The sequence below is a fragment of the Paralichthys olivaceus genome, chromosome 11 (genome assembly GCF_024713975.1).
Source record: "Paralichthys olivaceus isolate ysfri-2021 chromosome 11, ASM2471397v2, whole genome shotgun sequence".
Lineage (NCBI taxonomy): Eukaryota > Metazoa > Chordata > Actinopteri > Pleuronectiformes > Paralichthyidae > Paralichthys > Paralichthys olivaceus.
Window position 1 is genome coordinate 20,342,592 of NC_091103.1, and position 17,777 is coordinate 20,360,368.

Genomic DNA, 17,777 nt, shown 5'->3' on the forward strand with positions numbered 1-17,777 from the left:
CATGTTATTAACTGCACACTGTCAGGATCATTTATGAGAATACATAACTACAGTGTAATCCTCTGAACCTTGTAGAATAACCAAGACATTTTACATGTTGGATTGCACTGGATGAGCCCATTATCCTTGTATTTCTATGGTAGGGATGGCCACTGACCCTATATTACTTCATTTCATAGCCGTCACAGCTCCACACTGTTCACTGATGATTAGCGTGTCCTCTGTAATTAGCAACAGACCTGACATGAATTTAATCTCCCCCAGTCATTCTGGCACTAAACACTTTTTTTCCCATATGCCATAAATTATAGGATATTAATGAGTCAAATGTGAGTCATGAATAAAGGCAGCAGTGTGGTTATGATGTGAGTATGATGCGATATGGTTTGAGGCCACTGATATTAAATGCTAGAGATACACCACACTGTTGCTAATGTAATTTCCATGAGAACAGAGAAGTAAAAAGCATGCGAAAAAATCACATTGTCTACTTGGACAAGGTCAGTGAGTCCATGTAATTAATGCGTATTGCATGTCGCCATCGTTCACACAGCTGGCTCTCTGTACCCGGTGCAGCTTGAAGATGGGGACAGAGCAAATGTGGACTTTGTTGCATGTCCTCAGGGACGGAGCCAGTGTAGCTTTCTGTCCTGATGTAGCTAAAAGAGTCCCAGCCCACTTCATTACCTCAGTGTTTCTCTTTTCTCTATGCTCCTCTTTGGAAGAGTGTCCCAAGAAAGCCTCCAGACACTTTGGCATTAATTTCCTCCTTTTATTTATTCCCGGCTTGGACCCACCAGAAACATTCCTGAGGCAAATGCATTTGCCGCGCAACCTCAGCTTCTTTAATATACCTCATCCAGTTTCTTCATGGGTCATTATTTAAACGAAGGGAGACAAAATTCATTTCAGAAAGTTGGTTGAAGTTGAGGAAAGTAAGGTGGACGCAAGCAATGAACCATGCAATAATTTAATATCCTATAAATATGGGAATATGCTGCAGCCGGTGTATGTGCTCCACTCCACTGAGGACTCCTCATGCACTTAGCAGCTGATGGGTGAATGTCAGATGGCTCCTTAACAGAAACTGCCGCAAATGGCTGAAACTGTCCTTTAACGTGACAACTCAACCAACAGAGTCAATGTTGTTTTGCCTTCGGCTCATTAATAAAAGTTGCATACTAGAAAAATATGAGTATTTCAATTTTTCCATCTGAAATCATATTTTACCAACATTTTTCAAAAACACTTGCCATCAAAGAGAATCTTTGGCAATTTCAATTCTCATCTTTTCAAAAACAATGATGATGTAAATGATACATGAAGCCTTCCGACTACATGCAAAGACACCTGTCCCCTCGTGGGCCCTTTGCAGGAGCTTACCTTGGCAGGGGTGTGGATCCAGATGGCAGCGTTGAACAGGATATGGTCACACAGCTGCTTCAGTACTGGTGCCCCATGTGTCAAACCGTCCAGATACTTCGCAAAGGAGAGGAACTGCTCTAGTACAGACCTGGTGATGTGGGCACGTGATGACTGCAGGAAGAAGCACAGAGTCACGGAGAAGCAAATCTTTTTTCATGAAATATCTCTTTGGAATACTCAAATAGAAAACTCTAAATCTCTCCAAGTAAATTTTATCCTATACAGGTTGGCTCTTTTAAGTTGAACAAATGTTAGAAACATTTGTAGAAGCAACAGAGATTTAAAAAAAAAAAACATAATGTGATTTTTATACAACTGTTTGCCAATTTAAAATCTTAAGACCAAATTTCCCATTGAAAATTGGTATTCAATTATCTGATCAGAATGTTCAAGATGAGAAGGTTGTTGACAACACAGAGATGCCAGAAAAAAAAAGTCCTTATGTAGAAGAAGAATGCCTTTATTGTCATTGAATAGGGTGTACAATGAAATTATAGAACATGGTGTACAATTTAATTATAGTATTTAATAGACTTAACAATAATTTGGGTGCTGTTTGAATGTTTCTTGGATTTAAATGGCTATATTGAAAAGTATTTTGAAAAAAACAATGGATCAAATAATTTTGTTTCTGCAAAACTCAGTCTTTTTCCCTGGTGGGCAGGTTTAATTAAATTAAGTTGTGTGTTCTACATGGTCTGCAGTATCATGCTGGTATTGGTGAATGAATCTAAAAAGAATGAATGAACAAAATTAGGGCACTTTTATTAATGCTCAACTTTGAGCAAATGTCACATTGACAAGGACCATTACTGCTCTTGTCTAACACCTGCTCTCCCCCCATGTGGCTGCTTGGTCAGGGCAGGAGAGAGGGAAAATGCAGGCATGGGGAGAAGGGAAGGTGTGGCATAAACAGATCAGGAACAGATGGCGTGAGATGTGGAAATGTGAAACCTGGCAGCGGGAAGGAAGGAAAAAAAAAACTCAGGTGCCGACTGTGTCTGGCTGTTAGTTAACAGCAGCTGAAGCCAGTAGACAGGCAACTCACTGAGTGACAAAGTGGAGTCATTTCTCAGTGACTCCAAAAGAGCCAACACTCTGGGGAGGCCGGGCGAGGTGCTCGATCTGCATCACAAAATGGGTAAATAGAGTAAAGACTGATGCAGAAAGAGAGAGAAACCAACAGGGGAAATAGAGGAAGGCATGTCATCCTGTGGTGTTGTTCTTAAAGCTCTGTCTAGTTCAAAGACACATCCAGGTTTCTGCTGCAGGCAATGGAAGATCAGAGTGTTGACAAGGCTGGGAGAGTACAGACAGGATACAATGCATCTTGATAGTGGGGAAGGTGAAACACTTTTCAAAAACAGAGGGTTGTTCAGTGAAATAACATGTGGAATCTGAATGCTCCCATTCATTTCAAGGAATTAAAGAGTTTATTTGACATTGATTCAACACATGTAAATTTTATATATACATTCAATTTATTTGACAATCAGCAATCATTCATTTTATTCTTTAAACCTGTCCTTTTCTTAGTAAAACATAAACATGTCTGCTGGCCTTTTCATTTGCCTGCAAAAAAGAGAATAATCTTTGGGATGACATTAAATTAAAAATTCTAACTCAATTAACTAATGATTCACTGAATTTGTCAAACAGTTGCAATATGTTATGAAGGCTGTAGTATACTATACCTTCTCTAGCAGGTATCCAATCACCAAAAAGCCCTTTCCCCCGAGCATCTGCTCCTGCATGGCCACGGAGCTCTTGAGCAGCTCAACAAGAAATGCCAGGAGAGTGGCACTGAGAAACAAAAAAATACAAGTTGTCCCAAAGGAATAAAAAAGGAATCTATCCAAACACTCATCAGGTGGTGAAGGAGTTATTCTACAAAGAACAGCGGCATGAGGAGACAGTGCAGCAGAGAGGGAAAAAAACAAGGTCATTTTCAGAGGATGTCAGCCATCAGCTGGGAACTCCAGCTCGCCGCTTTCATCCCTCTTCAATTCAGAGAAAAGCAGGCTCACTGGGCTCTCGAGGAACACATTGATCTGGGGGTTAAAGTTTAGACACGATGTGTTTGTCCTAAGGTCTGAGACCAGTTGGGAAAGTGGTATGTAGTGCATGTGTGATGTGGGGGGAGGGGAGTGCAGAGAAGATTTTTTTTCTCTAGTCAAAGCCTTTGGCTGAGTGACACTGGTGCTGGGTGACACTTATTAATCGGCTTTCCCTCAAATTCTCGAGTGGCCTTCTGCTCCAGCACAACAATCAGTAAGACACAATTCCTCCTGCACAGGCTTGCCCATAGATATTGCACATAGACTGCATACATGCATACAAACTAATTTGACTGACTTCGCTCTGCTGTCTGCCTCTCTACCTTGTCAGTTTAATTAAGTAGCTTCTCAATTCTGCTCCAACTGTGAGGGAACACATACAGAAGTGGAAAACAGTCAGCTCTATGTTCTCTTGGTTTAGACTATGATCCTTTACAGCAAGCAAAGGTCAATTTAATTTGGCAGAGCAGCAGTGGCAGATGTTAAATCAGCACAGTTTGGAATTTAAAGTGGTTAAAAAGTACCATGTGGAAAGATGTTTATTAAATCGATATTCGCCAGTGTGGTTGAGAGGGGCCACAGCAGATCTACAGGCATGGCAGAGAGATAATTGTGGCCGAGGCTTTGAACTCCTCGGCTCACTAGGCTTTAGATGGACTCAGTGCACAAGCCAAGGCAAGGACAAAGTAAGTCTGCATGCTGAAAGAGAAGGAGGGACAGAGAGCAGAGATGAGAGGGAACTATAGAAGCTGGCAGCAGGGGCAGTAGGGGTTTGTGCTGCTATGTGGCCGCCCGCTCCTGTGTCTTTCTAGTCCCACTGCTGTTGCTGACTAACGTGGGATTAGAGTCGAGCTCAGACTCCATTCAGGGCACAACGGGGACGCTTTGGACCATCCAGCTAAGTATGTTGGAACCAGAGGAGTCTAAATCAGGGAGTAGAGACAATAAAGACTGGACAGAGCTTGATCAAGCTGCAGTTTTGAAACCTCTAGTTTGGCCTTTTGTCCAGCGACTTCTTTCTTCTTTTTTTTCTGAAACCAGATGTAAACATATTTGGAGGAAAGGGGGGAGGAACCTGACTGAGAGCAAGGGGACACCTCTGCTCACCTTCACCTGTGACCTGCACCCAATGAAAGGTACAAGCTATACATTTCACGATATCCATGATCTATTTTACTTTAAATGGGACCATAATTTACAAAATAAACATCATACTGGATTGAAGACAACTTCAAACTTGAGATTAAAACATCCATGTTAATATAATATCTACTAATACAGAAAAAAGCACTTGATGTAATAAACACATTAATCATCACACTGTTTATAGATTCTGGAGGTTGAGGCCGTAACATCATGACGTTATGTAACATCTATTCACATCAGCAAACTCAGCACTCCTCAATCCTCACTGTATTTCCCATCAGGATTAATAAAGTCGTAGCTCTCTGCTGTTTTGAAAGCTTTTTTGTTGAATTGTTTTCATGATCTCTGAGTCTTAGTGCCTGTAACCACAACACCACCACAATAGTGATAATAATTTACTCAAGTATATGACATCCCAGAAAGGATATATAAAATGCCTCCACACGTTTCTTTAGGCTGATAATAAAGATGAAAAATACATTTGCAGACAGAAAAATCCACCTTTTTGCAAAACAAATACAGCCTCATAAAAAGTCCTAAGAGGGTTCAGGACATAAATTAAAACTCCAAAATGTTGTCACCTACAATTCCCATGTGTATATATTCTAATGCTTCAACATGCAAAATTCAAAATTGTCGTGTGCCCCCATAATATTTCCATTTCTCACCAAACAGTGGTTTCCACCTGGCTGTCGTTCAGCTGATGATAGTCGAGCTGAGCAAAGAGGGGGAACAGCACCTGGATCCCACCGATGGAGTGGATGGCACTGTGGATGGAGTGAGTCACTGTGGCTTTCACATCCTGCAAGAATAACACAAAACCCCAAAAAACACACCTGTACCATGACATTTTAAAAACCAGTGCAACAGAAATGAAAGAATTACAGCCTGAGATAATGTACGCTGAGTAAGAGATGGCTTGTAGTAAAGTAACTGACCTGTAGCATGAGGGCGTGTGGTGAGTGCACAAAGATGGAGGCGTTTTCTTTAGGCGAGGACTCCAGGCAGAGCTGAGCGTCAGTGGCCTTGGCGTTATACGTGAAGGCGATGGAGCTGGCTAACTTGCCGTCATACAACACCAGCTTGTGATGCTCTGCTAAGTGGATATCACTCTCTGACTTGAACTTAAATGTGCTCTGAAAAGAAAAGATGAAGATGGTGAGAGTGAGTAGTTCCTTACCGTTCATGCAGCCCGTCAGTGTCACTAAGGTGCTGTCTTTTCTTTACAACTTGATTGAAACATGTCAAATTGATAATGAAAAATGACCATGAATAGTAATGATTTTTTGTAGCAGCAACTACACATATAAAAGGCTATGTGCATGGTATGGGTGATGTGAGCCAGGGTAGAAGTGAAATTATCCAGAAACACAATGTAACTTTGCTTAAAAGCGACATTTAAAGTGCAAGAAAATACAAAAGCAAGAAAAACAGGGACTTTTAGTTTAGTTGCAATTAAACAAAACATTCCAATTAAAATGATTGATTTATATTTCACAGTGCACATATATCAATGGCTTTCTTTACTGAAGTAATATTTTTCAGTTTAAATACTCCTTGCGCTTTTGAAAGAGAAGCAGGTAATAAAAGAATTATATTCAATATGGCTGGAAACCCCTTGAGAATAAAACATGATATCAAAATATGGTGCAAACATTTGTTGAGATCACAATAAAGACTTGGTATTTATTCGTCGGATTTGTTAAATTTGTACTTCACGTTCAGTCCACAGACAGAGGAAACAAGAGCAAGAATAAATTTGCACCCTGGAGAGAGTAATCGATAAACCGATGGCCTTAATTCTCATGAGTACTAAATGGAATACGCTGGTGACATAATGACTTCAATGATTAATCTTCTCTTTAGGCATCAATGTGGTGTCTTGTCTTATATGTTTTTAATACGTCATATGTGAAAACGAGTTAGATCTCATCAACATGACTTGATGGCTGCATAAAAAAAACCCTGCAGGTTCCATTAGTCAGTGTCTCAGAAGCACATTCATTATGGCTAACATTAGAAATAGCTGATCGATAACAGACTAGTGCTAATTTACTGAATCAATTAGCTGTTGACAGAGGAGCTGAATTAGTCCGTCAGTGCAGTGTGAATGGAATATGCTTAAAAAGTAAATCAATTCCTCTAATCAGAAGGGTTGAATTAACAATGGATGGAAGAAATGTTTTTCCTTCCCTCTCTGATTCAATGACAGCGAGCGAATGAAGATAAGATAGAGAGCGGCAGAAGCAGCTGAAGTAACAGTGGAGAAACATTCAACTCATTAAGATATGATATGATATTACACAACACATGCAAACAGGGTTCATGCACTTACCCAAATTAAGGCTAAATTCAGGTAGTAAGTGGATTAAAAGGCCAAGCCGAGTCAGGTTATCAGTTGTACAACGATTGTGCATTCTTTTCTGAGTCTTATGAAATAGCAACATTTAAATAGCTGGATACCATTTGAAAAAAATTACTACTTAAAGTTATAGCCTATATTTCCCACAAATACTGAACGACAATACATTTTAATCAGTTTGTCTAAATAGAGTTTCAAATATCAATATCCTAAGCAGAGCTTTATCCTCTGTGTTTCTCATTTTAGCCTGAGAAATGAATTTGGGCTCCAAACGACAGCAGTCAAAATTCTTGCACACTGGCTGACACTCTCACTTGCCTTGCAGCAGTACTCAAGAGTTGTGCAGCAAGGAAACTGAGAGGGTTGAGCCACACTTAATGATGCATCTCCTTCCAGTCAGATGATGAAAAAAGCATAAGGGGTTTTCTGTTCATCTGCCTTGATCAAGTCAACACAACAGCCAGCATGCATCTCATCATGTAGTCTCTAACATCCTTCAAAAGGTTCCAACTCATGGAAACCAAGTGACAAGAAATAACAAGCTCCAGTGCCCTGCACTTTAGTGGGAGCCCTGTCGCAGTGTGAAAATAATGAACTCTAGGGTTTCGGCTCACAGACCCTGTAGTGGAACAGCATCATTCCATGGACCAGCCGATCATTTAAAAGGATTAGAGCACAGTTCCTACTTTCTCATCCTCGCAGCTCCCTTCAATAAACAGAGCAGACTCTTGAAGAGCAGAGGACAGTCCCTTGTTACCTGCGGGCTGAGCATCACTGCAGATTGAGACAGTTTAGTCAATTATGCAATGATTTTTTCAGTTTCAGTTTAATTGATAAAAAGCTCTTTTACGTTTAAGAAATGTCTCTATTTTAATTCACGCAACATGGAGAGAAGGACTCGTGGTTGATCTCCATCATTTTTTAGTTTGAATACCTTATGGTAAACTTATGGTTTCAGCACTGCAGATTAGTTTTTCAAAAGTTAAGTTCATGGATGTCAACCCTGGCCAAGGATTTATTTTGTTATAGATCCAAATCCAAGAAAGTGTTCAGGGTTTTTTTTGCTTATTGCAAGACAGAAATTTGGACCAGTTCATCTATTTCTTTTACTTACTTAAATGAAAAAAAACCTGTGTATCCCAGGGGTGTCCATACCAGTCAAGTGTATTTTGACGCAGTCAAAAACTACTTTTAACATTTTCTGTTACAGGGCCTCATGGGATTTCTACTTGTGAAAAAAACTGTGTTGTTTCTCGGTTGACAGCTTCGAGGCATTTACAGGCAGGCAGCTTTACTAAAAAAATAGTCCTCCATCTGCAGATATATATGTAGACCTGCCTAATATGTCAGACGTTTTGACACCGGTGAGGTTGTCGTGTAATGTTCTACCTCAGATATTGCGTTACTGCATGGCCCCTACACAGAGATAACATTTGTCTTCTCTGACAAGGGAGGGCCAGAACTAGGCTGCTCCTCAGTCTCTTCAACAAGCTGTGGTGCAAACTGCAGAGCAGTGTTGGCACAGATTCAATGAGCTAAGCTGCCTCATGTCGAACACATACAGCAGCGATGAAAGTGAAGACAGAAATAAGTTTAAGTACATGATATGTGAAGACTTCAAGTCATGGCTTAATTGTTTTGACGAGCCAACCCAGTGAGTAAAAGTTTGTGTTCAGTGAAAGTGTCACTGGATATTGCTGTGACGGATCTTACTTAATGAACCGAAAGGGGGCTATTTTACAGAGATGGAAAGCAAAAGGTACAGTACAGCACTTCTCCAGGAAAACACAAGAAAGCTACTTTCAGGTCCAGACATTTTCCTGGAGTCCCCAACATGTCTGAGTGAGCCCATCTGAGGATAAAGCATTAAGATTTCCAGAAAATATGGATGTGCTGTAAAAAACCTGAGATTTCCCAGGCACCACCTCTCATCCCAATGCTCTAGAACCCATCTGACTCAGACAATATCCTGCTTTGTTCTTTAAAAGCAAACTCCAGAAAATGTCCAGACCCAATTCACAGAGTTCATGTCTGGAAACATCTTAAGATGGCTTTTTTAACAATCTTCTGATGAGTCATGTTTGCTAGCATCCATTTCAAATTAAAATCTGGGATTCTGTTGTAGGAATCCTTCAGCCCACAAATTTTGAGACATTCACAAAAGACTTATGAGCACACAGCTGAAGCAGAAGTGATGAATGACAGTCTGAAATGACAGCCAGCTGCTGTCAGAGTCTAGACCTACCACTGCTGCTCAATACTATGTCTGTCTGGTGAGGTTTCAAGTCATAATAGCAATATACAGCACACGTTGTCTGGTGCCATCTGAGTTCAGAGTGCAAACAGCGATATGAGAAGAGCGCGGGGAGCGGATTCGACTAACAGGTCTGTCAGATTTACAGCCATAAATCATAATATGGAGTAGAGAAATTGACCCTAGGCAGCAATGATCTCTGCATTTCAACTAACTGCAGATGTTACAGTTAGATTCAATGCACTGTGTGAGCAAAGGAAAGAGTGTTAAACATCAAACTCGGATGAGGGGACCAGCGATCAGAAAATATATCACGAACCAGCTCATCAATGGAGCTGCATTAAAACAGATATTAAGAAACGTTGATGGACATTGTGTAGCAGCCGCGACCTGCTGCACTCCAGACTCTTCCAAGCAGCTCTCAATTAAAACAGACAGGCCTCTCGTCGTCTGGACAGTCCTCCCATTACAGCAATCAATCAGTGAGCATGACGACTCTCTGACCTTCCTCATCAACTCACCTGGCTGGCTCTGTCCCAGTCACTATTACCAGCCCCGTTTACAGCTTCATCAATTGTGGGTAATTGTCTCCCCGGGACATGCTCTTCATTATTTTGAGAAATCTCTCAGACTGATCCTTTGTGTGTTACCTGACTAATAGAAGGTCTAGAGCCACAATTAAAGAGGGAAAAGGGAAGTCACCAGCCATTAGCAAAAAGACCAAACAATGACTTCTACTGGGAATCTCCAGGCTTTTACAGACCTGACTGAAATCACAAACATCCATCTCATAATCCTCAACAGTGGAGGTTTTAACTTAGGATAAGACAGCTTAATACCACAATGATTCTTTCCTGCCATAAATAAACTGAAAAGCAGCTAGAGAGCAAACAGATGTGGTGTAAAATGGCCGGAGGTGTTGATGTAAAATCTGGGACATATCCTGTGTTTAAGGGTGATTTGCCAGAGCATGTAATGCCTCCTTTTGTGAGAGCACTCTTGATCACTGTTGAGCAGCCTTAAGTTCTTTATATGAATCTTTTTCAATTTTATATACCAGTTTTCAAATTCAATATCAAAATGTATACGTACAAAGTTTCATGACAGGATGTCTGCAACATTTTGAAGCCATACATTTCTCAATGTTTAGGCAACAGTCGGATCTGGGAGATTTCTCAGGCCTGCACCAAGTCATCGAAGGCTTGTTTCAGTAATTGTCAGGGGCAGCTGTTTATGGAATCTTCTGGTATGAGATGGAGCTTGGTGAGTGCCACTTGGTCTGAATAGACTCCTACATTGTATATAGTCACTCTATATATGCTTCCTTTTGGAAATATAGGGAAACACACCATAAACCTAAATTGTTATGTAGATGATACCAAATTACATTTATCAATAAGGCCAGATGAAACCAATCAGCCAAATGTCAGAAATGCCGTAAATTGGCTTTTGTGATATACAACCAACTAAATAAACCTGAGCCAAAATGACCTTTCCAGAGGTATAACCCCAAATAAAAAGAATTTAAATAAAAATATGCAAACCAAATATTCACAATTCACAATCACTCTTTTGGTCTTTGTCCGGGGGCTTGGGAGCGCTAAACCTGCTGCAGCAGACATAAGTCGGATCAGGACTCTATCCCCTCGTAGCACTCGCTGCTTCCCTCTATGTATTGTGCCATTATTTCTCAGAAGTAGGTAATTTATGCAGAAGGTTATCTGGGAGGAAGACCGAAACTCCCAAGATTGAGACACAAGTTGAAGGAACTGCGGCAGGGCAGAGCCGGGCATTGATTTCACAGATTGATAGGTAATGCAAACTGCTTACATGTAATCTAATTCAGTCAGCCTCTGGTACATACCTTGTAGCCTGGCCCAAGCTGATGAATTGCAAATATCTGTGCAGGATTGAGGGCTTCACTGAACACATAGACGGCTCCCAGCTGCCCGCAGAATACTCTGTTAGCGTCCGCTGTCTCAGAGGACCCGAGGAAGCACTTATCATAACTCTGCAAGAGGGACAGAGAAAGAGAGTCTCATTCACTGGAAAATGTCTGGAGCATCCAGACCAAGACGTTGTCTTTTCACTTTTTTTCTTGTTTCAGTGCTTACCTTGACAATTCTCCAACTGAACAATGAAAGCTATGGCTGATTTAGGAAGATATGAAACCTCAATATAACCTCAGAGGCAAGAGTGAGAATATGTGCTGTGATTACAGTTAGAATAAAAATTTAAGGATAACTTAAAATGTCAGCAGCTAATTACAAAGCAGCTGAAAAATCAGTCGGCATAAAAACCTTTACAAGTGGAACTGAAACTAAACGATCAGATCTATTTATAGAGAATTCAAGCTAATCTTTCATTAAACCATGTTAGAAATGCATATCCATCCTGTGACTTTTTCAAAATGATTGATGATGAATTAAAAACATTCGGCAACACAAACAAAATGTCACACTGTACTTATCCAAAAGATTTCTAGCTTCAGTCCAACTCTTGAACAGGCAAGAGCAGAGGCATGGTATTAATCTTTTCATATTTCTAGGCAAGTAACCGTAGGACATGGGGAAAAAAAATCAAAAAAATGGGAACATTTAAGTTTAACATTACAGCTTAAATTGAACCAGAAATGACAAACTATCTACATGTTTAAATCAAATCATACAACCTTCTAACCTGAAACCCACCACAAGCTCATGAGATAAGATCCACATCACATGTCCTACTGCAAGTGTGTAGAATAGTGCTTTATCTGGCACTTCAATGTGGTGGTGTGATTATTTATGACACCTCATTCTATTTTCATAGGTCTTTCACTAATGTTACTTCATGGTAAACCTTCTCCTTCATCCCAAATAAACAAAGTTAATATAAAGTAACATTTCATGAACCACACATATATTAAAACCTATGACTTATGCAACAACCCCATGCACTCAATGCTATAGTATGAAAAACCTTTGAAAATAATATACGGTTACACTAACATTCACAATATTTCCATACATTTTAAAGAAGCAAATAAGTCTTAGTGTAATGATATTTACATCTGCAAACATATACACTGCAGTGGTTACTGTGATTTTGGTAGTTTTATTCAAATCTTTTCTCACATATTCTATATATCAACTTCCATCATTGAGTGCGGCACAACTCTCTAAGAAATGGATATTCAAACTTAGAATGACCCGTCAGTCATATTTATACCCATCGATGTTTATATAATAAAACTTGTTTAGCTCACTGAGCACTATAGTTGATTGATTTTCCCTCCAGTTCCAGCCATTCAAAATGTCAGCATAGCAGCCTCAGTCAGTCTTGTGCCAATAACCAACAAAACCAGGGGGAAAAATGTGACAACAGAGAGGAAGAGTGAAAAGAAATCAACTTACATCATTTGTGTTGACGTGCCATGCCATGTCTCCGTAAGAAACAAGCTGTCCATTAACGTAGCATCTGATTTCACTGTTTCTCCAGCGGCTGTAGATGTGAACGATACTGATCATGTACCACTGAGGATGAGAATAGAGTCAGATCGAAGAGATTTAATAAGTGAGCTACACAGCAGGTGAAGCAGATCTTTGGGAAGGACTGTTATTAGAGCAATATATACAACATTTATGGTCAACACTACAATTTGTTTCTTTTAAAGCCAGAGTTTAAGATAAACCTTACAGTAACTAGAAAGTCATGAGGTTTGTTTTGAAAAATCTGCAGTGAGAGATAGTGAATAGATACATAACAGCACAGGCAACAAAACTAATTTTTCAGTCTGAACAAAGCCACATCAGACAAAAGCTTATTCACTAACTACAGCCAGAGAAGTGACTTTTACAGATGTCAAGTGGGCACAGAAGTGAGTCACAATGATTTCTAAACCACCCTATCTACAAACAAATAACATTTCACATCACTTAAAAATCAAAAAGCAATTATTACTACATTAAAAATGAAACACGGACAAGTTATTCGTTTCAGATTTAGATGTCTGTAACAGCTTTCCCAAATATGATCAATTTTATCTACTCCACTAAACCCTTTTTAATTGCTGGACCAAGTCAATAAAGTGGAAAATATGGTCTTACTGTAAGTGCCATACATAAAGTTATACAAATCCATTTTAAACTTAAATTGCTTTGCTCATATTTTCTAATCTAAAACCTGTAGATGCATTATTCATTCCCACACTTTAGAGCTTCATTTTCATTTCTTCCAAGTTCTCGGTTTTTATCCAAGGATTTATCTCACATTCTGTGCTGCTGATACAGCAGTACAAGAACTGGTGTTAGTTCTTTTGATTTAACATTGAAAGTCTGTCCAAATATTTCTCCTTGCTCTGAAGTGTAAAGTTGGAAATGACGGGCTCAGTTTAGCCGTGTGTCTAGACTTCAAGATTCAGCCGTAAATACTTGATACATAAAGAAAGGCTACAGAGTGACCATAAACCTTTGTGCTGGACAGTTTCACAATCTAAAAAAGAGGTGATCATATGACCATGCATCAAAAAAATTACCTTTCATATGAAAAGATAACATAATTACACACAGTGCTTGACAGCTTCTTAGTAGTGGAACTTTTTTTTACTCACCAACAAACAAATATATATCAGAGGGTTCCTTTTCCTTCACTTTCATATAAATATTAATAAAATACATCAATAAGCCATGGGTAGAAAAATATTTTGAAGTAGCTGAGAAAACATCAACAATGTATAACCAGCCTGGGCTTAATTTATCAAGACATTGTTTCATAAAGCTCAGAAAGGTCAAAACTTTCCAGCAATCCGGAGCTTTTCAGATATATACGACTTTTATCTCCAAGAGTTTATGGGCTTCAATTTTTTCTCTTACGCCATTTGACTTTTCAATGAATCTTGAATCAATGCAATAAACACAATGTTTGCTTGTTATCTGTGTTAACCCCTAACAAGAGCATAACATGCAAAAAAAAGGGACTCACTGCAACAATCCAGCTGCTCTGTATGAACATTGGAGAAAACAGACACAATCACAGCATCTCCTACATGACTATGTACCCACTATTTATTGGTTTGACCATAGAAGGGCACACCGAGCCATCTTTTGAAATTACAACTGCCTGCACACAAGGGTGAGGACACTCGAAAGAGGATTCATGGCTGAGGGGAAGAGGCCCAACGGCCCGGGCATAATTTAGAAAGGCACTTACCTGTAGATGTCTGGACCATAGGTCTGGACCCAAAATCAATTAAAAACTTAATTCAACAGGTTTTATCTTCTAAGAGATTTGACAAAACGATATCTGCGCTGAGGCAGTGGGACTGGGATGAATAGTTGTTCCCAGGTGTTGTGTGAAGGCTCTAATTGTTTGACACATGTTTTGAGCCAGTTTTCCGTCTGTGCAGGGACATGTATGCTACATTGACATTCTACACTAAATTAAGTTTCATTTTTTCATCTACATTTACATCCAATTACACCAGTAAGACTCCTCTGGGGGTCTTTAACACTTCAGGCTCATGTGCAACGTTATAATGCCAATAAAAGACCAGGTGGTGAGTAGGGCAGGGGGATTTAAAAGAGCAGAATGATTTCTGTTTGTAGCAAAACTAAAATCCTTTCGCTATTTGCCTTCAGCTCATCTCACAACCATATGCAATTCTGACATTGTTTAGTTTTATTCACTATTTGATTATATTAAAATTGAGAGTGTGAATTGGCAGGACCTCAATATCATAACTCCATCCCCAGATTGCCTTGACTCCATCTGTACATTTATTACCAATATCCTCGAAATTTCAGCTTGATTTTTGTTCGATGGGAGGAGGCGGAGAAGCATTGTCCATCTTTTGTTTACAGTATATGGTCAAGATAACATTCTCTGATATCTGGACCACGTGAATTAAAACTGAGGCTGGTCTTACCTTCCTTGGCTGAAAATCATACTTCACACAATGCTGGAAACCTTTTCCTTTAGACTTGAGTGATGTCACAATCAAGCAGTTACCAACAAAGTGTGCAGAGTAGCCAATGCCTTTGCTTGTGCGAAAGCTGTAAATGGAGACAGAACAAATTATGAGCTGCACACTTAACAGGTGAAACATAATCAATTTATCAACAAGAAGGATTATTATATTTTAGGTTATTCCAGGTTCCTGAAGACCAGAATTTACATTCTACATTGTTTTGTGCTTTTAAGTATTTGTTTGGATATTTCCTTCTTGGCATACTGCATTTATACAAAGCAGAAACTCGAGGGAAAAAGTTGCTTCCTTCTGCATTATTACATTCACGTCAACATGATATTTGAATGTCTTCAGCAATGTGGACACAAGGCAATTTGCAGTAATGATTGACAGATAACTAGACTTTCTCCTGAGAATTATGATGTTGCCCTTCAGCAGTAAGAGCAGTGAAATACATGAGACAAGACTACAGCCACTGGAAACTTTGCAGGCATAGTACAAAGGGCTTTAGTTGATGAGCATGATTTCCCTTGTGTATTTTACCTCTACTCTGATCTTCTTGACTCCATAGCACTGAAAAATGCCACATATATGGACAATAAGAGCAGAAACTGTGCAGCCCACACTCAAACAACCTTCGAATACCACACTCGATCTCTATTCTTTCCCTGCTTGGGCCAAACATCTTTCTGACTGCAGATATGTTCTCACTACACTCCTACAGTCTTTAGGTCTATAGCAGTCCCCCAATCTTCAAAGCCCTCCACTACCACCACCCACCCACTGGGATCAACTAAGACAAGCAGACCTCTTTGGTAAAGCAGATAAAGAGTGTAGGCTTTCATACTGGTGGTGCTTGCAGGGCCAGAGATGTAGAGCCTCACGCCTTACAGTGGACAAGCCTGTCTGTGATCACACATCAGGAGGAAAGCAGCAACCTTGGTCGGCTTCTGAAGATACAATTCTTTTTTTGTTGTTGTCTACATGCCCTGCCACTGAGCTGTGAGGCCCAGGGAAATGCATAAACAGGATTAGCTAGGCATATCTCGCCATTTTTGTGACTCTCAGAATGAAATTGCTGCCACATGAATACCAACAACTCCCCTTAGCCTTTTTGATGTTACACATCAAACAAACACAGAACAAGTCCTTCCAAGGTGAGTAGATTTTTTAATTCAAAGTGTGTGATCCAGGTGAAGCAACGACAGTCAGCAGATGGTGAACACTGAACCAAGCTTATCTCTGAACGATTCGTGTGAACCGTCTTTCCCGTCTGCCATCTGCATTTTCATCTGTATTTTATACTCTCTCTGTCATTCCCTTCAACAATTCCTTTATATTTCCCTTTCATAAACAGCAGCTGAACATCCCTGTGCTTGAAGGTTATTGATTTTTAGCGCTAATTACCCACAAGACCGTGCAAGAGCTGCTCATGTGGCCCCTTATGAGGCAGATATTCCAATCTAACTTAATACTTCCACAGTGCCTCCCACTGCAGCAGTCCACCTCTGCAACAATGTCAATGTCAATTGTATATAGCACATTTAAAACAACTTGGTTGACCAAAGTGCTTCACAAGTAAGGTACAACAAGAGGACAGCAATATGCAATACAGCAAAGTAACAGCCAGTACCAGTCATTGTAGTTCATATACTTCCCTGGGTTTTAATTCATGAACATTATCTGGCCCTTTCACAAAAATCACATTTCGTTAGGGTTGTCAGAGTGTGTGAAAAAAAATAGTGTCTCTAAAACTACTTTCACCTTGAAAAACAACTTCTAGTCGTAATCCACTAAAATAAAAAAATCCCTGTAGGTCAGAGTATCAAAGATAATTTTGTCGACTAGAATAACCATTTTGCAGTAGTTCTATGCCTTCACCACCAGGTGACATTGCAGTTTACATGTCTGTCTAAACTCAAGTTCAGATAATGTAACTGTGAAATGTACGTAATGGAAACTATCAAGAAATTATAATAACGTGATTAAGCTGAATGGCCAGACAAGTGTTTTTACAGATCATTTTTATGTCACACTGAAGCTGACATTTGACCTTGCTTATATAAAATACCATCATCATTTCATCTCATTCTCCTTTACATAAAATATCTGTGTGAGAAGCCCAGTGACCTATGACCTTCAAATTTTAATCAGGTTGTCTTTGAATACAAGTGAAGGTTTGTGTAAAATTCCAGCGCTTCAGGAGTAAATGTTGAATGGATGGAAAACACAAACATAAAAGACACATTCAGCCTTGGCTGTTGGGAGCAGAGAGGCTTAATGAAGCTGCAAAGAAGGAATCATTTCGAATACAAAGCTCAACCAATTAGATTGTTAAAAAACGACAAAGTGTAATTTTCTTTTCCGTGGCATCATAATGTAGATTAACGGCACCTATGAGCAGCGTGTGTAATTGTGTACCCACCAGTAGAGGTATGGTTTGTCCTTGTCAACGTTGATGTTATTCAAGGGATCCATTCTGAACCAGGTGTTGAACGTAAACCCATTCTGATAAGGCCACTTGGCAATAGGAGGTAAAGCAATGGCCTGGGACAAAAACCAAAACAATGGCAAAAGACACAATTA

The 17,777-nt window shown here is 39.7% G+C and overlaps 1 protein-coding gene across 1 annotated transcript in view; it reads right to left on the reverse strand.

The window, feature by feature from the left end:
* nbeab (neurobeachin b) overlaps positions 1-17,777 on the reverse strand; it is a 173,174-nt gene that overhangs the window by 117,249 nt on the left and 38,148 nt on the right. The window contains exons 6-13 of the mRNA XM_069534755.1: positions 17,617-17,738; positions 15,150-15,276; positions 12,640-12,759; positions 11,109-11,255; positions 5,567-5,764; positions 5,297-5,430; positions 3,120-3,228; positions 1,384-1,536 (exon numbers count right to left, since the gene is read on the reverse strand). Of these exons, the coding sequence (XP_069390856.1) occupies positions 1,384-1,536; positions 3,120-3,228; positions 5,297-5,430; positions 5,567-5,764; positions 11,109-11,255; positions 12,640-12,759; positions 15,150-15,276; positions 17,617-17,738 (1,110 nt within the window). The remainder of the gene's footprint in view (positions 1-1,383; positions 1,537-3,119; positions 3,229-5,296; positions 5,431-5,566; positions 5,765-11,108; positions 11,256-12,639; positions 12,760-15,149; positions 15,277-17,616; positions 17,739-17,777) is intronic.